This window comes from Phyllostomus hastatus, unplaced genomic scaffold (genome assembly GCF_019186645.2).
Source record: "Phyllostomus hastatus isolate PE091 unplaced genomic scaffold, TTU_PhHast_1.1 phas_scaffold_93, whole genome shotgun sequence".
NCBI classification, from domain to species: domain Eukaryota; kingdom Metazoa; phylum Chordata; class Mammalia; order Chiroptera; family Phyllostomidae; genus Phyllostomus; species Phyllostomus hastatus.
The window spans coordinates 29,146,682-29,170,634 of record NW_025334042.1 but is presented as its reverse complement, the minus strand read 5'-3'; the positions used below and the strand labels follow the sequence as shown (position 1 = coordinate 29,170,634).

Below are 23,953 nucleotides of genomic sequence, written 5' to 3'. Positions count from 1 at the left end.
GCTGCCATTAGCTGAGGTCAGTTCTGTTGTGAAGGGTGAAGCTTGGAGCTGTTGGTAGCCAACACTCAGAGCAGCTGGGGTGGGTGCACCTGACTGACAGAGGAGCTCTGGGTGCAACTTCTGCAAGAAGGATTAATAAATTGTATTGACAAATGTAATGTAAATTTCTAGATTTTAAAAATAACCTAATATTTTGACTGTTGCCTTGAAATACATGTTGTACCAAAACATGATTCTGAAGGTTGAAAAATCCTCTCACGTTGCTTTGATAGAGTGTGAAATGATAATTAGAAGTAACTTTCAAATTTTAATTGAATTTATTGGGACAACATTGGTAAATAAAATTGTACGGATTTCAGGTGTATGGTTCTATAAGGCATCATCTGTATATTGAATTGCCTGATTACCACCCCCTGTCAAGTCTCCTTCCATCATCATTTATCCCCTTTTATCCTCTTCTACCTGCCCCCATCCTCTTCCCCTCTGGTAATCACCATGTTGGTTTCTGTGTCTATGATTTTTTTTTTGCTTAATCCCTTTACCTTTTTCACCAAGTCCCACATCCCCAGGCCCCCCTGAGAGCTGTCAGTCTGTTCTTTATCTATGAGTTTGTTTCTATTTTGTTTGTTAGTTTATTTTGTTCATTAGATTACACATGAGGGAAATCATACTGTTTTTGTCTTTCTCTGACTTATTTACCTGGCATAATGCTCTCCAGTTCCATCCATATTGTCACAAATGGTAAGATTTCCTTCTTTTTTTATGGCTGAGGAGTATTCCACTGTGTCAATGTACCACAGCTTTTTATCCACTCATCTACTGATGGTCACTTGGGCTGCTTCCACACTTTGGCTATTGTAAGTATCGCTGCAGTAAATGTAGAGGTGCATATATTCTGCCCAACTAGTGTTTTGCATTTCTTCAGATATATTCCCAGAAGTGGAATCACTGGGTCATAAGGCAGTTAGTTCCATTTTTAATTTTTTGAGGCAACTCCATTCTGCTTTTCCAAGTGGTTGCACCAGTTTGAATTCCCACCAACAGTGCATGAGGGTTCCCTTATCTCCACATCCCCACCAGTACATGTTGTTTGTTGATTTATTGATGATGCCATTCTGACAGATGTGTGGGGATACCTCATTATGGTTTTAATTTGCATCTTTCTGTTGCTTAGTGATGTTGAGCATCTTTTCATATATTGTCCTCTTTGCAGAAGTGTCTGTTCAGGCCCTGTACCCATTTTTAAATTTTGGTGTTGAGTTGTATGAGTTCTTTATGAATTTTGGATATTAACCCCTTATCAGATGTATCATTGCCAAATATGTTCTCCCATTCAGTGGGTAATCTTTTCATTTTGTTGATGGTTTTCTTTGCTATGCAAAACCTTTTTAGTTTGCTGTAGTCCCATTTGTTTATTTTTCTTTTGTTTCCCTTGCCTGAGGAGATATATCAGAAAAAATGTTGCTATGAGGAATGTCTGAGATTTTACTGTGTATAAATCTAGGGTTTTTATGGTTTTCAGTCTTACATTTAAATCTTTAATCCATTTTGAGTTTATTCTTGTGTATGGTGTAAGAAGGTGGTCTAGTTTCATATTTCATACCTATCTGTCCAATTTTCTCTACACCATTTTTTAAATAGACTATCTTTACCCCATTGTATGCTTTTGCCTTCTTTGTCCAATATTAATTTACCTTAAAGGTGTGGTTTTATTTCTTGGCTCTCTATTCTGTTCCATTGATCTATATGTCAGGTTTTATGCCAGTGCCATGCTATTTTGATTACTATGGCTTGTAGTACAGCTTGATATCAGGTAGTGTGATTCCTCCAACTTTGTTTCTCTTTCCCAAGATTGCTATGTCTCTTTGCAGTCTTTGTAGTTCCATATAAATTTTTGGAAGATTTGATCTAGTTCTGGGAAATACCCCATTGGCATCTTGATAGGAATTATGTTGAATCTATAGATCACTTTGGCTAGTATAGACATTTTAATATTGTTAATTTTTCCTATCCATGAACATGGTATATGCTTCCACTTATTTGTATTTTATTCATTTTCCTTCTTCAGTGTCATAATTTTCTGAGTACATGTCTCTTACATCCTTGGCTAAATTTATTCCAAGGTGTTTTTTTATGCAATTGTAAATGGGATTGTTTTCTTAGTTTTGTTTTCTCATAGATCATTATTTGTGTATAGAAATGCAATGGATTTCTGAATACTTATTTTGTATCCTGCTACTTTACTGAATTCATTTATCAGTTCTAGTAGTTTCCTGGTGGAATTTTTATGGTTCTCTATATACAGTATCATGTCATCTGCAAATAATAATACTTTTACTTCTTTCTTTTCAATTTGGATGCTTTTTATTTATTCTTCTTGTCTGATTGCTGTGGCTAGGACTTTCAGTACTATGTTTAACAGAGTGGCAAAAGCGGACATCCCTGTCTGGTCCCAATCTTAAGGGAAACACTTGTAGTTTTGCCCATTGAGTATGATGATGGCAGTGGGTTTGTCAAATGGCTTTGAAGTATGTTCTTTTTATTCCCACTTTACTGTGAGTTATTTTTTAAATCATAAATGGGTGCTGGATTTTTAACTTTTAATTTTTAAATTTAGTTTCAGATGCATTCTAGATAGGCAAAACATTGGCCAGTTAACTAATTTATTGTTGAAAATGAAATAAAATATTTATTGTTTTTTTTTAATCAGAGTGATAAAAGAGTTAAGTATGGGGATAGGAGAATATTCTTATTTTATATAATTCTACTCACTTAAGCTAGAAACACTTTATTTAGGGTGTGTTTTCTTTTCTTTGCAGGAAGTGACTGATAGTAGAATACTGTGCCTTGCCTTGGTGCATCTCCCTAGCGAAAAGGAAAGCTGGATTGTGTCTGGGGCACAGTCCGGTGGGCTGCTCGTCATTGACACTGAAGATGGAAATAAGAGGCACAACCTTGAAAGGATGACTGATGCTGTTACTTGCTTGTATTGCAGTTCCTTTTCCAAGCAGAGGTATAGTGGTGAATTTGACCACTAGGGTAAATTACATACCTTTGATGACTTAATTTTATGCAAATAGTTATAACATCATAATGACTGCTCATTTTTAAGATTTTTTTCATTGTTAAAGGGAATTGTGGGAAGCCACAGAGATATTTATTTTTCTGTACACAGATCACACTGGGGCATTTATAAAATAGGTCCTTTATTTCTTTAGGCCCAGCAGCCGTACACCTCAGCTGTGGCTCTCTTTCTCTACCTCTCCTCACATTTACTCACCCTGCAGGACCTCTTCAAAGATGACTTCCCTTTCATCCTTTCTTTGAGTACATAGATGCCAATAGCTTATTATGTGCCAGTCTAAAACACTGTCAGTTAACTAACTACCAAATTGGAAAAAGAAGTCCAATAAATGAATTTGTAAGTTTTTACCAGGTGAAAACCTGTAATCATTGTCAGTTGTAGGGATCTTATCTCAAAGGAAATTACCTAAATGGCATATATATTTTCAAAGAAAAACTTCATGAGAGGGCATTAAATAGGCAAGGATGACTTTATTTAAGACTATTGAGGTAGGGGAGAAAAAATTGACTCAACTCTGCTGAAATAAAGGAAGGAGAGTTTTTAAGCACTGGAGTGAGTTGTGGAAAAGTACCAGAAGGCTTAGAGGGTGAGGGGAAGTTGTCAGTGTGATTAGACCATCTGTGTTTGCAAACTGGTGCTTATTGACCAGGCTCCTGCCCTCCCACAGAGACTGGGAGATGAAGCCTTCTTCCTTGATTGCATTTCTGAGGAGGGCTCTCAGATTCTTGAGAAAGACATAGTTGGTCTACAAAACTGTCAAGAGGCTAGAAGAAGATTTACATTTCAAATGGGCTGAGAAAGAGTTTACCTGCAATTTTAACTTTTGTAAAATAAATGGTATAAGAAAAGGATCAGAGGCCCTTAGTCAGGAAGAAACCTGTCCGAAGATTTAGCCAAGCTGAGATGTGAAGGCCACCTTGGTCAAGATAAGCATTCCTTTTGTTACAATGTTAACATTTTTCATTTTAGCAAGCAAAAGAATTTTCTTTTGGTGGGAACTGCTGATGGAAAGTTAGCAATTTTTGAAGATAAAGCTGTTAAGGTAAATGTTGAATGCATTCTACATCAAAATTTAAGTCTTTGTTTTATGCATGCTCACTCCCAGCCCCCTTCTAAGTGGTTATAAGCTGCCTGAGAGCATGGATCATAAATTCTGCTTTTTGTCTTTTTATTGCTTTATAAGTCTTGTACACTATAGATCCTCTTGCTGACTGAGTGTATGTTTTGTATGAATGAACTAAGAATAAAATTATGAATGAAATCTGATTTATACTCTTAGGAATGTATAGATAATTCTGTTTTTATGTAAGCAAAGTCAATAATTACTTGTAAGTATATTGTGGAAAAACAAAGGAAAGTTAAGTTTTAAATCTGGTTTGCCACCAAGTTTTTCTTTAGCTTTGACAACATAGTTCAACTTCCTATTCTCTAGATTCTCATTTATTATTAAAGCACTATTGCTCTCTTCATCTATTCATCTGTTGGTTTAACATCCTACCCATTCATATTCCCTTGTTACCAAGAAGCTGATTATCTAATGCGAGATAGAGAAATAGAGTAAAATATATAGGTTATTTCCTGTGTAATTTTTGCATGGAGAAGTAAAAAGATCGGTTATAGAATAACATTTTGAACAGTGCTTGAATTGAATCCTGTTTTTATAAATCCTTTGAAAAAATGTATCTAGAATTTTTATTTTAATACCTCTAACTATATATGATGGGAAAGTAGTTTTTAGAAAGCTTAAATTTTACAGTGTTTCATTTTGCAGAGGCTCAATTAACTGAATGTGTTTTCTCTTTTTTGGGAAAGTGTGAAGGAGCTGCTCCTTTGAAGATACTCACTATAGGAAATGTTAGCACTCCACTCATGTGTTTGAGTGAATCCGTGAATTCAAGTGAAAGAAACATTATGTGGGGAGGATGTGGCACAAAACTTTTCTCGCTTTCTGATGATTTCTCCATTCAGAAACTCATTGAGACCAGGACAAATCAGCTGTAAGTTATTCCTGTGCATGCAATTACTTTACCATTTTATTTGTGTTTATTCTTTATAATCATGACAATAATGCTGTTCATAATCCTAAATGAAAACCTTTTAAAATACATAATTTATTTCTCTATTATAAAATTAAACATCTATTATAGAAAACTTAGAAAATCTAGAGAGCAGAGGGACATTATAAAATCATCCAGCCTAATCATAGTTGGGATAAAATATGAAAAATCTATGGTGATCTTAGGCATATTTATCAATCTAAATTTTTAACAATTTTGTTATCCCTATATCAAATCAAATATGGAATTTGAAAGATAATATTTTTATCTGTGGATTTTACATATGTATTTTGGAAAATGTTTAAGTACTGATTGCAGGAAACATAGGCACTCAGGAATAAAGTCCTCTCTGGATTGGATAGTTACACAGATGTGTCTTCTACAGCAAAATTTGTTATTCCAGTATCAAGCGAGAATAAAATAAAATGTAAACTCTGTCCCAAACTGTTTCAATTGAAAAGTTGTAGCTTAACCAGATCATTGCCATTGTTTCTTATTTGCACCATTTCTTAGTGAGAAGCAATGAAGAGTGGTAGATAAGAGCATAAGTCAGTGTTCAAATATTGACTTTGCCATGTGTTGGTTATGTGAACTTGGGCAAGAACTTCTCAAATCTCCAGTCCTCTCTTATTTGAGGACTGTAATTTATGCTTTGTCAAAGGCATGTTTGGAAGACTAAACAGGAAAATTAATATAAGAAGTTTAATATAATGCCCAGCACTTGGTAAGCTCTTAATCAGTGTTAGCTAATTATTATGACTAGCCTTGAGTTACAATTCAAGGAATATCCTAATTGCTCAATATCCATCTAGTTTCCCAAGATGGAAGCTTGAGAATAACCCTTAACCCCATTGTCCTCCAGTCTCTTTATCCACTAGAGTATCCTCCTGATAGACTCTCAAATCCTTGTGCTTCTCACTGTTCCTACTGCAGCTACCATGGGCTGGCTGGCAGCTGCCACTTGATTGCCCTGCTGACAACAGCATCTTTCTAACCACTTCTCAACATTGCAGAGGGAGGGACACTTTTAAAATGTAAATCAATCTGATGTCACTCTCCTGCTTAAAATCCTTCAGTGGCATACCATTGTCCTTTACGTGAAGTTCGAATTCTTTAAAATGCTCTACCGGGCCTTTTATGATTTAGTGCTTATGTACCTTTCTCAATTTAAATTTTGTAGCCTCCTTGCCTAATGTGCTTTAAGCTAAACTGATTTTACCTCAGTTCTTGAAGACAACTGCTCCCTTTTACCCCCAGTCTTCTCTCTGCCTGGTTGTCTACTACGCCTCCTGCCTGTTTTCGTCCAATTGTCCCTTCCTCTGAGTGACTGTCTCTAGCCCACTTATGCCGATTAGGTGCCTTGGATTTGTCCTTCCATTGAATCTATTATTTCCCTTCACAATAGCTCTCACACATTTTGATAAGTGTATTTTCCAAATTGTTTTCTTAATGTTAGAACTACTGGCTCTCTCACTGGCTGCACATTAGAAACATCTAGGTAGCTGAAAATGATCTCATGCCTAAAACTCTCCTCAGACCAATTAAGTCACATGAATTAAGCCTGAGACGGGGTCCAGGCTTCAGTTTTTTCCTCCAAGCTTCTCAGGTGATTCTAAAGTGTAGTTGGGTTTCAGATGGTATGGCTACATACTACATGTGCTTGTGGATGAGGATATTTGCTTTCTGTCTTGTCCACACATTTGTTTCCTAGAATGTGGCAAATATTCGGATGAACTTTTGCTGTTCTATAATTTCCTCTTTTAAGTTGTGTGGCCTTGAGCAGGTTATTGAGCGTTTGTAAACTTTCTGTAATTGTAAACATTGAGATTCATAATATAAGATTTTTTATTGAGGATGAAATGAGCTAACACAAAAATATTTTATGAAATCTAAAACTCTGGGCAATATTTGTACTATTTTGAACCGTTTTCTGTTAAATACAGAAAACAACTGGGGAGGAACCACCTAAAATGCAATGGCTCTCTGACAGCACATCACATCTTCGTGTCCCCTGCCGGAACAGAAAAGGTGGAGAAAAATCCTCCTACCCTAGGATATACTAAAGATCATTTCACCCTGTGATATTGTCATGTTATCTATCTAGTTGAATTACAATTTTAACCATTGTTACTTTTTTCTAGTTGTTCATTCTTCTGTTAGTTCAGTGTTCATCCATTCCATCCACACTTTTGTCCATCCACACTTCTGTCCATCTGCTGAACAAACTCCCTGCTTTGTTAGACAGTTTCTACATACATACTCATACACCCATCTACTTTCTATATGTACAAGATAAGTACCTATTTATGAGGATTCGACTGGATTGTAGGTACATAGAAAAGACATGTCCTTGTACTTAAATAGTTACATTTAGAATTTAGTGTCAGGAACACACTAATCAATACAATTTTATATTTACTGAGATCTATAATAATATAGCTATAATAGTCAGGGAAAGGGAATGATCAGTCTGTTTTGACAGGTCAGGGAAGAATTTCACAGGAGCTGACATTCAAGTTAAGCCTCAAAGACTAACTAGCAGTTTGCCAATGCAGATGGGGCCTATGGTAGCCAATCTGTTTGCAAAATATGTAAAATGCCAGATGTCCTGGGCTGAAATATTGTGTTTAAAAATGCTTATCATTTTCCTTTATTTTTAAGGGGGAGGGATATGTGGATTTTTTCTTTCCTCAGAACTTGACTGGTTTGTGTTGATGAAAAGATAAATATTTGAGCATATTGCCACTAAAATTTATTTTAACATCTTAAGTTTTATAACTCTAGGTATAGGTAGCTAACAATTTCCCTAATATTCTTGACAATAAGTATTTCATTGCAACATTGTAAGGTTACAGATATGATGATATTTCTTTCAGAAATGAAGATGTTTTGTGTGTGTGAGCACCATAAAATTCTATAAAGAACAAGACAAAACTGAAATTAAAATTTAAAACAGAAATAAACATTAGTCATGATCTTTTATTATCAAGTAAAAAATGTAATGTAGCCAAAAGTAAGTGAAGTACCAAAGTCAGTTGCCTATTTAGTTTTGATTAGAAAATAATATGAAATAATTGCCAACACTCTAGCTTCTTTTTCAAAATGGTGTTAATCTTTTACATACATTAAAAACTAATACAGGGTTGCCTTGCATGTTAAAATAGAAGAAAAATGAATGGTAGTGACATTCTTTTTCCCTCCTAGGTTTTCTTCTGCAGCTTTCAATGATTCCAACATCATAGCCGTGGTGGTAGACACAGCTGTCTACATTGCGAAGAAAAATAGCCCAGTTGTGGAAGTGTGGGATAAGAAAACTGATAAACTGTGTGAACTAATAGACTGTGTGCACTTTTTAAAGTAAATTCATTATTTATTTTTTCTAAATTTTATTTTATTCTTGGAAGTACACAACACAAGGTCTACTATCTTAAAATTTTAAGTGTAAAAGGTATTATTGGAGACTCCAGATCCAATGTCATAGATTCTTTATTTTATGCCTGTAAGAGCTGTCTTCATACTTCAAATTGCATAGATGGGGCAAATATGACTTATTTTTCTTCCTTTCTACCTCTAAATAGAAAGTGAACAGAAAAAAAAAAACCCAGAAACAAAATTGGTCATGCTTTTCAGCATCCTCTCTTGGTATCCAGCAAATTTCATTTTAGAAAAATAATAAAAAAGAACATAATATTTATGGCTTCTTCGAGGTATTACAAAGAATATTCTCTAATGAAAATATAGTACATTTTTTTTTGTATTACTAATTATAATTCGACTGTGGGTCCAAAAATACGGTGTTCCAATGGTAAAAGGTCACAGAACAGTATAAAAATATGGGGGAGAAATTTACCTCACCAACCAATGCACTAAGGGGGAGGACCACACTGCAGCCCGAGAGCCCAGGCCTTAGCTTGATACCACAGGTGGGCCAGAGCACATCTCTGACTTGACCTTGAGCATGTCCTTTGTGTGCTGCTGCTCAGACATAGGACCCTTGCCAACATTGTTGGCTAGCCATTTGTTGTTTTGTTTCGTTTTTACTATATACATTGGTGGTACTCTGGAGAACATTTAGATGACATGATATACATAAAAGGAGACTTTAAAGTTTACTTTCCTAGAGTCTTCTTACAGTTTTCTGTGCACGGTGAGGATATTTATGCACAGAAGGGCTGACAGTTCTGCTTGCTAAAGGGACTCTTACTGCCCGATGTTCCCAAATTATTTGGACTCTTTTGTTTGTGATACCTCATTTTTATGATGACCTATTCATTAGCTCATGGAAAGTATTAGTTGTTTATATTGATATTTTTTGCATATAAATTATTATAATTTTATTTTCCTTTGAAGTTTTTATACTTCATGGAAAACTTTGGAAACTGTTTTTCCTTCATTTGGGGAAAATTTATTCTTTTTTTACTGGGATTTTGTTTTTAACTATTGTATTCATTTTATTTATTTTGGTTTTCTTGATGTTAAAGGGCTAGTGTGTTATGTTTGATAATTTATGCTTCAAGTAGAGAAATGTGGCCCTTTGGCATTCTATATAAAGCAAAATTAGTTTTGTACAATTTTAATGGTATACAATGTCCACTTGCATGTATTCATAATTTAAAATATTATATATATATGCCGTGGCTGGTGTGGCCCAGTTGGTTGGGGCATCATCCTGTAAAACAAAAGGTCACAGGTTTGATTCCTGGTCAGGGCATACGCCTACATTGTAGGTTCAGTTCCCAGTCAGGTTGGACAAGCAATCAGTGTTTCTCTCTTATATCCATGTTTCTCTCCCTCTCTCTTTTTCTTTGCTTCCCTTCCCTGTCTCTCTCAAAAAAAAAAAAATCAATAAGCATACTCTGAAGTGAGGATAAAAAAATCAAAAAATAAAATATATTTGTGTATGCATATATATAGAGAGAGAGAGAGGCACACATCTGTTTTTAACTTACTTGTTGAAAAAACCATTAATGCATGCTTTCTTTATGGTTTTAGGGAGGACATGGTAAAAGCAAACAAAGAATCAAAACAAAGTATGTATTATTCTGGGAGAGTGAAAACTCTCTGCCTCCAGAAGAACACAGCTCTCTGGATCGGGACTGGAGGAGGCTCAGTGTTACTCCTGGATCTCTCGACTCGCCGACTGATACGTACAATTCACAACTTTTATGATTCTGTCAGAGTCATGATGCCAGCACAGTTAGGCAAGTTTCTTTCCGCTGGATTTTTCTTGTTCTCTGAGATGATAAAATCTGTAAATATGATTTTGATTTAAGTTTTCTCCTTACTTTCCAATGTCATTTGAAATCTTAGAAGTTCACATAAAGAAGTATAGGACTGGAGGGATGGGCTGGGTGGGGAGTGGCGGGATGTAAATGCAGACAACTGTAATTGAACAACAATAACATAATTTTTAAAGAGCAAAAAAAAAATGGAGAGAGTATATGTTGTCTGTCCCATAAGAGAAGCAGATTATCGCAGGAGCACACAAATGCAGGTTTTAGTTCTTTTTTCTTCATACCTAAGGTAAAAATTGAAAATATATAATGTTGAGTATTTTTTACCTTCTGACCAAAGAAATTAAAGCAAATCCTTATTTTAAATATACTTTATGCTTCTTACCTTTGTTAAAGAATTCTATTTGACTATAAATAAAAATAAAATCTTAAAAAAAGATTTTATTTTAATAAAATAAATAAATAAAATCTTAAAAAAAAATGCCCTGGCTGGTGTAGCTCAGTGGATTGAGCATGAGCCTGCAAACCAAAAGGTTGCCAGTTCAATTCCCAGTCAGGGCACATGCCTGGGTTGCAGGCCAGGTCCCCAGAGAAGGCCACCTGAGGCAACCACACATTGATGTTTCTCTCTCTCTGTTTCCCCCTCCCTTCTCTCTATAAATAAAAATATATAAATAAATAAAATCTTTAAAAAAAGAATTCTATTTGGTTTTTCATTTTATAAACAAATTTATATTCTTGGAACAAGATATGCTGAAATCCACAATCCACAGATATTGACAAACTGTGCTGTTTTACTCAAGTGTTTATCTTTCCATGCTCCTACTTATCTATTTAAATATGATGAAATCATATGGTACATGAAATGTATTTTCTACATAGATAATCACATTTCATCGTCTACTTTTGATTAATTACTTGGTTTAAAATAACAGTATTAGCATACATACAAAGTTGATTACAGAATTAACACTATGGGGTTAAGTTCTGCCAAAGTAGAATTTATGTAGCTTTAACAAATAAGTAATAAAACGTTTGATAGGATGAAGAAAATAGTAAATTCTTTTACAAGAATACATTAAGGAGGGACAAGTGTTTCTCCCCATCCTCACCCATTTTCCATACATGGATATCAGTTGCCCAGAGTTAGAATTAGGTGCTTGTACTGACTGGTAACCATTAGGATGCACGTCCACATGAGCGCAGGGTAGGTGGTCTGCAGTGACTTGTCTCTTTAGTCTTGTTCTGCCAAGGTTGCTAGATTCTCTAATTTAATTTGTCTGTCCTTTGGGAACCATGAGGTTTTTCATTGCTGACATTATAGTGAGATTTAATAGGTTTAACTGACTTTTTAAAATAAAGATAAATTTAAACATAATTTATAAGACAGAGCATGACCTGGCTTCACCCACTTCTCTAGCCTCCATCATTTGCCACATTGCTCCCAGCACTTTCTGTCTAGTCATGTTCAGCCCCTCTTAAATACCATGCTTCGTCCCGCCTGAGGGTTTTGCATGTGCTGTTTGTCTTCTGCTTAGCTAACTCAGTTACTCATTAGTAACTGATCTCATTAGAACATAAAGTCCCTGTGGATTGAATTTGCACATGTTTTTTCACCCTTTTATTCCCAGGGCCTACTTTAGGCCTAGCATGTAGAGGACCTTGATGGATACTTGTTGAATAAGAATGACTTGAGAAGAAAGTATGGTTTTGTGGCAGAGCATCTGTTAATCCATTCAGATGCTTCTCATTGGACCAGTGCCTTATAATATTCAAAGTACTTTCACACACATAATCTCATATAATATAACTTTGGGTGGAGGGGTAATGTATAAATATTAAACCCATTTAGCATAAAGATTAAGCTCTTTTCTCAGATTCACATAATTAATAAGAATCACAGCAAGGAGGAGATCACAAATTTTCTAACTTTAAAAATTTCTGGTGTTCTTGGAGAGTTTTCTATTCATTACAATTAGGTGTCTCTGAAAAGATAAAATGTAAATTAAATTCCAAGGTTTTTGTGTCTCAAAATGTGAAGCGTACTTTTTTAAGTCCAACTCACTATATTGTTTTAACAGGAAACTTTTTTTTTTCTTATAAAGGAAACCTTAAAAATGCCATGTTGGTTTTGGGGTATTGCCGGAAAAGTACTGAAGGTATGCAACACCAGAAAGGTAATGTTTACTAGGATACCACATCCCAAACATAGTGCAATGATATGTATGGATGATTATAACATATTATGTGTTTTATACATTTATAGTAAATATTACATATGCTGTAAAACTTTAAATGCTTAACTGGTAGCTTCTTTATAGTGCAAATAATTTAGATATAAACCTTCAAAATTAAGTTTTAGTCATTTATGAGTGTTAAGCATTTTCTTCTGACAAAGTAGAGCTATCAACCATTATAAAATAAGAACTAGTCCAAGTTTAAACTAAACGTGGATATTTTTTTCTTACATCTTACCTATCCATATAATGCCCAGTTTTGAACAGTGTTTGAAAAGTTTTTATTTCTTCCAGAAAGTGAACTGTTAAGTTACTAAAGACCCATGTATGTTTTTGAAATTTAGTAGTAAGTTTTACACTTTTTAGAAAATATTTTCTAAATGTAATTTCTTATGAAAGGCAGTAGTTTATTACATTATTTGTTGTATATTTATATTTACATATTTGTCCAAGACAACTAAATATAAAATTAAATTAAAATAAAAATACCTTATGGCAGATCTTTGAGACATGATTTTATTTTTTTATTTTTCTAGAATTACAGTCTTTCTTGTCTATTTGGGACATGAATCTTCCACATGAAGTGCAAAATTTAGAAAAACATATTGAAGTGAGAAAAGAATTAGCTGAAAAAATGAGAAGAATATCTGTTGAGTAAGAAGGATATCACAAATCTTTGTCTTCGGTTGAGAAAATTATTTTCCTCTCCAGTAAATACTTGCTTTAAAAATGTTTACATATGAAAAGGGTATCGTCACTCTCCAAAAAAGCTCATGTGTATAGAAGGAATATTTATATGTTTTATTTTAAATATAAATATTGTATAAATAATTACCATTGAAGTATATTTTAAAAAACTATTTAAAATGTAACATTATATTTCCTATATGTCCTAATTAATTTTGTGGCTTAGGTAATGACAGGAAATCGAAAAACTACTTGATTACAGTACTCATACTAAAATTTACAGTGTATGAATTTTTGTTTTGTAATCCATAATGAAGGTAAACTTTTTATATTATGTGTTTAAAACAAGTCTATTGCTTGATTACTTTCTAGATTTTCAGCAAAGTAGATTTAAAATATTAGGACAGTTTCCCATATAACATATTCCTTTTTAGATTACTTTTAAATGCAGTTATCTAAAATGCTTGTAAATAGTCAATGAACTTATGCTAATAAAACCCTTTGTTGTGATGGGTGTCCAATGTGTTGCTGCTGCAAACAATGCATCTCACAGCCTTTCTCCATCTAAACGGAAATGCCATGAAACCGTCAACCATGCTGACGAGAAAACATCACATACTGTCAAAGCCCTCCTATCCAGGAAAGACACAGCCACTCTGCCTTTTCTTATTTTGCAACTCTGTCTTGGCATATGGATACCCTGGAGTCTGATAATTGTTGTAAATGCAATTGTTCAATCCTGCAAGTGATAGTGTCACATTTTTATTTTGATTCTCAGTGCTAAGCCACACCCCTAGCTGCTTGTTCCTGTCTCTGATCTTCTGTGCTCTAATGTTTCTACTCATCTTTTTTCTCAGTTTTTGACCTTGCAAATCCTACATCATTCAGGTAGAAACCCTGTTTTCAGAATTGTAGACTTCTACAATTTCTACCCAGACCACGGGGCCAAAACACTCTAGTTTACTAAAGAAGCAAGAAGCTTTAGCTATGATGGATACTTACTAACCTCGTCTTCTAATTACACCTAAATTGTTTAAATATTTCACTGTGGTAGGAGAATCAGGGGCACATATCTAGGTAACAATTTGTCATTTCTGCTTTAAGGTAATTTCATTGGGCCTGGCCAGTATTTATCATTTCAGACACTCCCTACGATTGGATTACTAGTCTGTTATGTTCAGAACTGACTGGTATTTTATTATATGAAGACTTCAGATTTGTTTATATTAAGAGTAATTAAATTATTTTTTTTATATTTTATTTTGTATTGGTTTCAAAGGTACAGCTTAGTGGTTAAACAGTCATATACTTTATGAAGTGTTCCCCCTGATATTGCCAGTACCCCAACTGGCCCCATCCATAGTTATTGTGATATTACTGACTATATTTCCTGTATTCTTGACTATATTTCCTATGCTCTACTTACTTTCCCTTGACTATTTTGTAATTACCAATTTGTGCGTTTTTACCCAGTGTAGGGTAATCAAATTCTTAACCTGAAAGATCCTTTACTTTTCAGAGACCTATGTTTTAATTTGTTACGTAGTTTTAAAAAGTCAGAAATGATGGAGCTGTTTGTTCCTGTGATAATTTCTCATTGTAACTTTGTATTTATATGCAGTTTTTTTTAACAAAAGACAATTATGGAAAAATATGTAAATGAACATTGTATTTAAATGAAATAATAAACATTTTTAAAGCATGTTTGTGAATTTTAAACATTTATGATAATGTTTTATTTTTTCACATGTAAATTGTAACCCATTCATATGAAACTTTGCATTAATCTGTGTATGGGACATTAAGCAGGGGTGTCCACCCTCTGATGTCTGTGTGCCACACTGGAAGAAGAAGAATTGTCTTGGGCCACACTTTAAATACCTTATGGCATGTGATCACAAAAAAAATCTTATAATATTTTAAGTTAATTTATGATCTTGTGTTGGGCCGCATTCACACCCATCATGGGCTGCATGCAGCCTGTGGGTTGCAGGCTGGGAACCCCTGCTTAGGAAGTGTTTTCAAAAACCCAGGATAAAACATGATGGGTGTGGTATATTCTAAGTTCTCATTAAGTATTTCTTAAAAATAATTGTTTACTCTTAAATACTGAAACACAAAGTAAGACTTCATAACAACCAATTTATAAAAAAAAAGACACAGTAATTTAAAAATTATCCTGATTAGAGCCTTAAAATAAGCTCTTAGTCATTATCAAAATACGAGTATAAACATTTATCTTAACAGAAAATATTCTTACAGGGAAGTTTTACATTTGAAAAAAGAAGAGGAGCCCTTCTTGATCTAATTCTGGCAGGCGCTATTGATTACATGTGAAATATTCTAGCTAAAATGCAACATATTTTTTATCAACACAGTAAGACAGATATTGATGAAATACAGCAGAAGCAGCAGAAAAGATTGTGAACATACAAATGTTTCGATACTGAGAAGAGATAAAGTAAGAAACCCTTGGGACTTCTCAGCTTGATGAAATCCATCACTGTAGACAGCTTAACACATTAACTGGAAAATGAAACTCTTTTCATGGAGACTCATCAGCAATACAGTAAAATCTTAAACCATAATAACTCAGGAGAAAACGAAATCCTCATTCTCTATTTTGCTTAGTTTCCCAGTCTGGGTGCCATCGTTTCCAATAACAATTCAGAACCTGACTGCTTCTAAGTACATAAATACTTGACTATTTCTGACCCTAAAGGCATTCAGAGGGTTCCTAGTATCTTGGCTTTCAAGCAGGAAGCACCAGATCCAAGGCCTGCCCTCTGAGCACTGTGTGAATGGTGAGCAGAAGCATGCTTCCCCTTCTGCCCTGTCCTCCCTCTTCTGTGCTGTCCTCCCCCTGCCCTTGGGGGAGGCTCAGCCTAAGACACAGGCTAGGGTGAGGGAAGGAGTGTCAGCATCTGGTCATGGGGGCTGCTGCTTGGCTTCCATGAGAATCTGCTATCCCATGGCAACCAGGGCCTTGAAAAACTAACATAGGGTACCTACTGTGTATCACTCTGGGCTGAGCTTCACCAACATTTACTCATCTGAACACTCCGGGGACGGTGTTACTATCCTCATTTAGTTATGAAAATACCACCCAGTGTGATAGTGTGTTAGGAGTATCACAGAAGGTAAACAATGCAGCTACCTGGCTGGAGAACAGAGAATCTGGGAGGATCACAGACACACACAGCAAAGCCATTCAGAGTTGACTGAAGCATTTGAGGCAGAAGAACCACGTATGCACTTACCTTCGAGTATGAGCTTTTAAAACATCAAATATTGGAATTTGTGACAACATCCCATCCCTAGAGGAGGTGCATCTAGTGTCTACAGTGGAAAGGTAATTTACCATAGTGGAATCCCTGTGGAGGAAATGTTTTGCAAACTGATCCTCTAATGTTGTCAGTGTTTTGTTTTCTTGTTATACATGGTGCAGTGCAGATGAGACATATGTCACAGTAATTAGGCAACTGCAGACAGGACTTGTAAGCAAAAGAAGAATTTCTATTCATAAGATACTTAGATTTCTGCTGCCCATTACCAGATGTGTACATCTTTGTTAAAACATTGAATCAGAAGATCTTTGCTAAAGACAGATCGATTACAACATTGTTATTTTGTTTTAAGTAACTGTTTCTAGGCAGAGTATAAATGTCTTAATATGCTTGGGGATGTGGATTTCTTTGATGAGACAGTGCAACTTAGAATAAACAAAGCATGCCTAAACATCTAAAAATAACTTAGACATTCAAATGAAAAGTATTCCTTAATAAAGTTACATTAGGATGTTCTGCATTTATTTCATCAATGCTGCCATTATTATTCAATTATTAAAACATACCCTAAGAGTCACTTTAAAAAAGAGTACATTAAAAAAAAGAAAACATTACAAAAAAACAGAAGAACCCCACATTTAGAACTGGAAAGACTTTGGCCTGCCTTTCAGACCCAGCATTGACTAGGTTAGTGACCCGGCACTAGTTGTCCATGTGGCCAAAGAACCAGTTTCCTGATCTATAAAATGGCAAGAGTCTTGTCTCCACACTCTATAGGGATGAGGATAAAATGAGACCGTGCCCATTAAATTATGCAACTAATTCCCAGGCAAATCACATGCCAGGAAGAATTAGCTAGGAAAAGGGCAAAGATTTTTGGATTTTGATAAATATTATATGTATTGTCATTTCTAGAGCAATCATTAAAAGAATATGTAGAGTACAGCTGACCTTGAACAACACGGAGGTTAGGGGTGCCAACCACTGTGCAGTCAAAAACTTGAGTGTAACTTTTGAATCTGCAGTAAGCCCTTCGCACCTGTGGATACAAAGCCTGTGTACAAAGGGCTGACTCTATTTATAGAAAAAAAAATCCACTTATAAGTGGAATCTATGTGGTCCAAGCTAGTTGATGAGAATGAAAGTCATAGAATATTTTTAATTCAGATGAAAGCAAAAAATGAGTGAAATAGAAACAGAAAAAATAGATAAAAATATAAGTATAAAATTAATATATTAGTTTTTACATTAAATGTAAATGAAATAAGTGATACAATTAAGACAATTTTTCAGGTGATAAACAATTAAAAATCTATTTGTATGCTATGAGATACATTTAAATTTTAAGAAAACGTAGATGTTGAAAATGATAGAAATGCACACAAACCTACATGCACACACATGCACAAGTAATGAATAAAATAAAATGAAGCCCAGAGAGCTATATTAATATGAGACAAAATAGACTTTAAGGCAAACATCATTACCAGAAATAAACAGGATCCTTTTTCCAGGCCCAAGGCAGGCGCCCCAAAATATCCTGCAATGGCATATTGATTACTTTGAATTAAAATTACTTGACAAACAGCTGGTGCCAGATGGGAACCTTAACCCTCCCTTGTGTCCTTGATGCAGGAAATAAATCTCCCCTGTGACAGGTGTGCTCTCTGCACCCGGAAGACACCCCCTTATTGCCAGAGCTAAACAACTCAGAGCTGCAAAGTCTGTATAATTAAATCTTACTGCCTTTCTCCTAATTTTCTATTTTGTTTAATTCCTTACTAAGGAATACCCAAACCTTATTAGATTCTTTTCTAGTGAGCACTAACTTTTTTTGTTGTCATGTCAATTTTTCACGAATTTATTGTTTCTTTGTCTAGAAAGTATAAAAAGGTGTCTGGTTTGATCATTTCTTTGAGTATCATTTTACAATCTGAGTATCATATTGTGGTTATCCTGTGCACACATATTAAGTTGTTTTTTTCTTGTTAATCTAGTCTTGTCTCAATTTTATTATTTTATTACTAGTATAGCCATAGAACTAAAGATGGGTAGAAGTGGGGAATTCTCCTCTTTCCTGAGGACCTTGTAATGACAAAACATTAATTTTACCATGAAGATATAACTTTTAAATTTATATGTACAATATGCATTTGAATTTATATAATCACATATTCTCAAATATATAAAGTATAAGTAAGCAAAACTGCCAAGAGTAATTAGACATGTCAGAGTGAGAGGTTTTAACACACCTCTGTCAGTAACGGATGGGAGTTTGGACTAGACAGAAGAACTAATGGGTGAGGACAGGGGACTGACCAACACAATGAATAGCACAGATGTGATGGACATGAAAACATTGCCACTATTTTTACTATATGTGTTTTTTTAACCACACAAAGGACATTAACAAAAACTGACCATGAACTGGCCCATAGTCATTTATGTAATTATTTAATGTTAAAGTGCTGAACTCGTAAAAGTGTATTCTTTCACCAGAATGCAATTAAGATAAAAAGTGATTGGAAAAAGGTGTCATGGATTGGGTTTTCTGGTAAGCTGATTCCGAGATACAAATTTGTCTGCAAGAAGTTTGTCAGGAAGGCTCTCTGGACCCACACACGTTGTGGGGAAGGAAGGAAGCAGGATAGGGCAGAGGGAGGTGCTGATTGGTGTCACAGACATAACAGGGCCACTGTTGGTGTCATGAAAAACTTGGAAGCTCCTGTAGCCCTCAGAATTGCCCTAGGTTGGGGTGAGGAGCCCAGGCCTTTATACCTACGTAGACCACTCCTAGGAATTGGGAAGCCCAAAGAAGGCAGAATGACCTTGGGCATGACAACACTTTCAGCACAGGCATCTCTAGGAGCGAGCTGTAAGCTAAGGGGACAACCTTCCCAGCAACCAGGGGGATGTGTCCTTCAGTTCTTGGTGGAACTGAGCAGCATCTAGAATAGATGATTAAAATCCCAATATACTTCTTTTATTTATTTATTTATTTTTAGAGAGGGAAGGGAGGGAGATAGAGAGAGAGAGAGAAACACCAATGTGTGGTTGCTGGGGGCCGTGGCCTGCAACCCAGGAATGTACCCTGGCTGGGAATCGAACCTGGGACACTTTGGTTCCCAGCCCGCGCTCAATCCACTGAGCTACGCCAGCCAGGGCTAAAATCCCAATATACTTCTAAAGAAATAAATATGTGTGTAAATAACCAATTGCTTTAAACATATGTGTTGCTTCTGGTGAAATGGATGGAATTTTGTAGGACTTACGGCGTACATGGGGCAGAAGACATAAAGGAGGACCTGCCCAGTGTGGGCAGTTTAATTAAAGAGTCACTCCTCCAGTAAAGGTGTAACCCAGAAGAGGTGTACGCTCAAAAGTAAAGGTAAACTAGACCCAACTCACTCACAGTTTTGCATCTCCTGATTCAAAGTAAAATTGTGTTGGTGCTGAGCATAGCAAGGTGGGGATAAAAAATATTGGAGGCATGGTAACTCTGATGTCATAATAGATTTACAGGCCAAGTTTATCATGCTTTAAAAATCATCAGGAGATTTATCATTGAGAGTAGTTCCACTGGTAGTGTTCAGGTGCCTGGAGGAAGAAAATCTACATCTTCTCTGAAGAAATACACATTTAATCTAGCTCTTAAATAATACAAATGCTTTCAAAGGTGACATGCAGTGTACAGTCCAAATAAACAAAGCCTACAAGAAAAGAAGACAACATGAGAGAGAAGCTCCAGAATCAACTCAGAGCAAAAGGAGAGCAGCTAAAAGTCCAAATATTAGAACTGTGGAACATAGAACCTGAGATAAAAACAAACTTGAAAACTTCTTCAGGGCACAGGAAACTTTAAATATAGACACAGGTGAACAAAAAAGTTAATAAAGATTTTCCGGAATGCAGCATCACCAGAAAAATGGATTGAAAATATAAACCGAGTAGCCAAGAATCTTGTAAATGGGGCAAGAATGTCTCGTGTATGGCTGGTGGCAGTGTTAGAAGAGAGAAAGTAAGGGAGAGGTATGTTTGAAGACAGAGTGGCTGAGAAAACCAGGAGTTGATAAAAGATACTGATCTATATATACAAAAGAAACTCTGAGAATCTAAATCACAATAAATTAAAAGCCACATCCATACAGACAAACCTGAGTGAAAATACAGAATATCAAAAAAGAAGACCTGAGTGATTCCCACAAACATAGTATTAGGTGATAAAAGCAAAAACAAAAAGAATGTATATGAATACTTCCATTCATACACAATTAAAACTCGATTGTTTAAGGATGCATAGGTAGGTGGTAAAACTATAAAGCAAGCAAAGAAATAATGATTATAAATGTCAAGAGAGTATCTCTCTAAAGAAGGAAAGAACTATGTTGAGAAGCTGGCAGGTGGGGAACTGGGAGGCTGGAAAACACTCTATCTCTTGGCCTAGCTGGTGATTGAATGGGCTTTTGCTATATAATGACTTCTTAATGTATGTATTTATGTTTTATATATTTATTCATGTATATCTCCATTAAAAGTAAAACACACTAATTTTACTTCCACTAAGTGAAGTAAAATTATCCTGAAAGCATTTCTTAAATTTCTTTTTTTATTTCTTCATGTCTATTTTTATTTTTTTCTCAGCCTGTCAAGTATTTATAGGGCATATGGTTTAATAGAGTATAATAGCTTATAGATAGTGAAATAAATCATTTCTAGTTAATATCAGCACATAATGCTTCATGCAGCTTTAACATTACAATTAAGACCATACATGCAAAATAATTCTAAAAACTTAAAATTAGATTGTTGAGTATTGAGACATACTGGGAAGGAGAGAAGAGTACTACGTTTGGTGCAGATAATGATTCATTTTTTTCCATACAGTTTTACTTTTTTATTAACAATTTATACTTTTTTATATATTCTAGTTATTCTAACAATTTACACCATGAGTATCTTATCTTTTTAATATATTTTATTGATCATGCCATTACAGTTGTCCCATTTTTTTCTCCCCTTTATCCCCCTTTGCCCTGCAAACCCCCTCCCACCAGTATCCCCACCACCATCTTAGTTCATATTTATGCATCGTACATATAATTTCTTCAGCTTCTCCATTTCCTATACTTTTCTTAACCTCCTCCTGTCTATTTTGTACCTACCAATTATGCTTCTTATTTTCTGTACCTTCTCCCCCATTCTCCACATTGTCATCTCCACTGATAACCTGCTATGAAATCTTGATTTCTGTGATTCTGTTCCTGTTTAGTTGTTTGCTAAGTTTGTTTTTGTTTTTTTTCATGTTCAGTTGTTGATAGTTGTTAAGTTTGTTGTCATTTTACTGTTCATAGTTTTGATCTTCTTTTTCTTAGATAAGTCCCTTTAACATTTCATATAACAAGGGCCTGGTGATGATGAACTCCTTTAACTTGACCCTATCTGGGAAGCACTTTATCTGCCCTTCCATTCTAAATGATAACTTTGCTGGATAGAGTGATCTTGGATGTAGTTTCTTACCTTTCATGACTTTGAATACTTCTTTCCAACCTCTTCTTGCCTGTAAGGTTTATTTTGAGCAATCAGCATATAACCTTATGGGAACTCCTTTGTAGGTAACTGTCTCCTTTTCTCTTGCTGCTTTTATAACCCTATGGGAACTCCTTTGTAAGCAACTGTCTCCTTTCTCTTGCTGCTTTTAAGATTTTCTCCTTATCTTTAATCTTGGGTAATTTAATTATGATATTTCTTGGTGTGTTCCTCCTTGAATTCAACTACTTTGGGACTCTCTGAGCTTCTTGGTCTTGCATATCTATTTCTTTCACCAGATTGGGGAAGTTTTCCTTCATTATTTTTTCAAATAAGTTTTCAATTTCTTTTCTTCCTCTTCTCCTTCTGGCACCCCTATAATTTGGATGTTGGAACATGTAAAGTTGTCCCAAAAGTTCCTAAGTCTCTCCTCATTTTTGTTGAATTCTTGTTTCTTCATCCTGTTCTAGTGGAATGTTTATTTCTTCCTTCTGGTCCAAATCATTGATTTGAGTCCTGGTTACCTTCCCGTCATTGTTGGTTCCCTGTACATTTTCTTTTGTTTCACTTTGCATAGCCTTCATTTCTTATTCTATTTTATGAGTAGAAATAAGAAATGCTTCCTCAAATACTTCTGTGAGTGCCCTGATTACCAGTATTTTGAAATCTGCACCAGATAGGCTGTCTATGTCCTTGTTGCTCAGTTCTTTTTCTAGAGTTTTGGTCTGTTTTTTTCATTTGGGCAATATTTCTTTGTCTCAGTGCACCTGTTATGTTGTAAGGGGCTGAGCCAAATGTATTCGATGGGGTGGGACAACCCACATTGCTGTGGTTGTGGTGCTGTGTGTGAGGGGATAGGTCAGAAAGGGAACAATGTTGCTTGCACACTTCCTTGGCTCTTGCCCAACTTTCTGTCACTTTGCCTGCTACCCACAAGTGGATTGTGCCCTTTCAGGTGTTTCCCTAGTGCTGATTTCTGGGTGGGTGGGTGGGTTTGTGTACTTTCTCAGATCCCGTGGCCCCCTCCAATGGACTGTTCTGTGAGACTGGAGTTTCTCCCACCACCACAGCCCCGACAAGTTTTTACAGTCAGAGGTTTTGAGGCTTTGTTTCCCCACAGTGGAACCCTGGGTTGTGTAGTCTCTTTTGCTCTCCAGTTGTTCCTCCCAGTTTATCTGCATGTGAGTGTGGAACTGCCTGGTCTGCCAGCTGCCACCTTGTGGTGCATCTTCTCCACCCCAGCTTCCCGTCTCCATCCCTCTTACTGATCTGGGTGAATGTTTCTTCTTTTAACTCCTTGGTTGTCAGACTTCCATACAGTTCAATTTTCTGGCAGTTCTGGTTGCTCTTTGTTTCTAAATTGGTTGTTATCCTTCTGATTGTACAAGGAATTGAAGTATATGTCGATAAAGATTTAATTTTTGACTCGCTTATTTAAGCTTCTTGTAAAACGTACAGATGGAAATGTTCAGTAAGCAGCTGTGGAAGCTGATCCAAGACTCAAAAGAGATTGTGGGTCAGAGGTAGACTTGTAAGCCATCTGTTGAGAGGTCATCTGTATGTGTTTGTTAAGGGTTGCTCTAGCAGACTGCTGGCACCTTGATCTATTTTCTCACAGTTCTGGAGGCTAGATGTCTATGATCAAGGTGTTGGCAGGGCTGGTGCCTCCCGAGGGCTGTAAGGGAAGCAGCTGCTCCAGGCCTCTCTCCTTGGCCTGCAGATGGCCATCTTCAACCTGTGTCTGTACATTGTCTCCCCCATTGCCTCTTCTTGTAAGAACACAAGTTATATTGAATTGCAGTTTAACCTCATTTTAATTTAATTATCCCTTTAAAAACCC

General features: G+C 35.7%; 1 protein-coding gene across 2 annotated transcripts in view; it reads left to right on the top strand.

Moving 5' to 3' along the window:
* LRRK2 (leucine rich repeat kinase 2) overlaps window positions 1–14,997 on the top strand; it is a 135,098-nt gene extending 120,101 nt beyond the window's left edge. The window contains exons 45-51 of one of the 2 annotated variants that reach the window (XM_045829139.1): window positions 2,820–3,013; window positions 4,055–4,127; window positions 4,898–5,082; window positions 8,347–8,499; window positions 10,135–10,343; window positions 12,482–12,535; window positions 13,150–14,997. In XM_045829139.1, the coding sequence (XP_045685095.1) occupies window positions 2,820–3,013; window positions 4,055–4,127; window positions 4,898–5,082; window positions 8,347–8,499; window positions 10,135–10,343; window positions 12,482–12,535; window positions 13,150–13,271 (990 nt within the window). In that variant the 3' untranslated portion in view covers window positions 13,272–14,997. Of the gene's footprint in view, window positions 1–2,819; window positions 3,014–4,054; window positions 4,128–4,897; window positions 5,083–8,346; window positions 8,500–10,134; window positions 10,344–12,481; window positions 12,554–13,149 lie in introns of both variants that reach the window. The other variant, XM_045829138.1, reaches the window with a different exon arrangement.
* The last annotated feature ends 8,956 nt before the right edge of the window (window positions 14,998–23,953 follow it).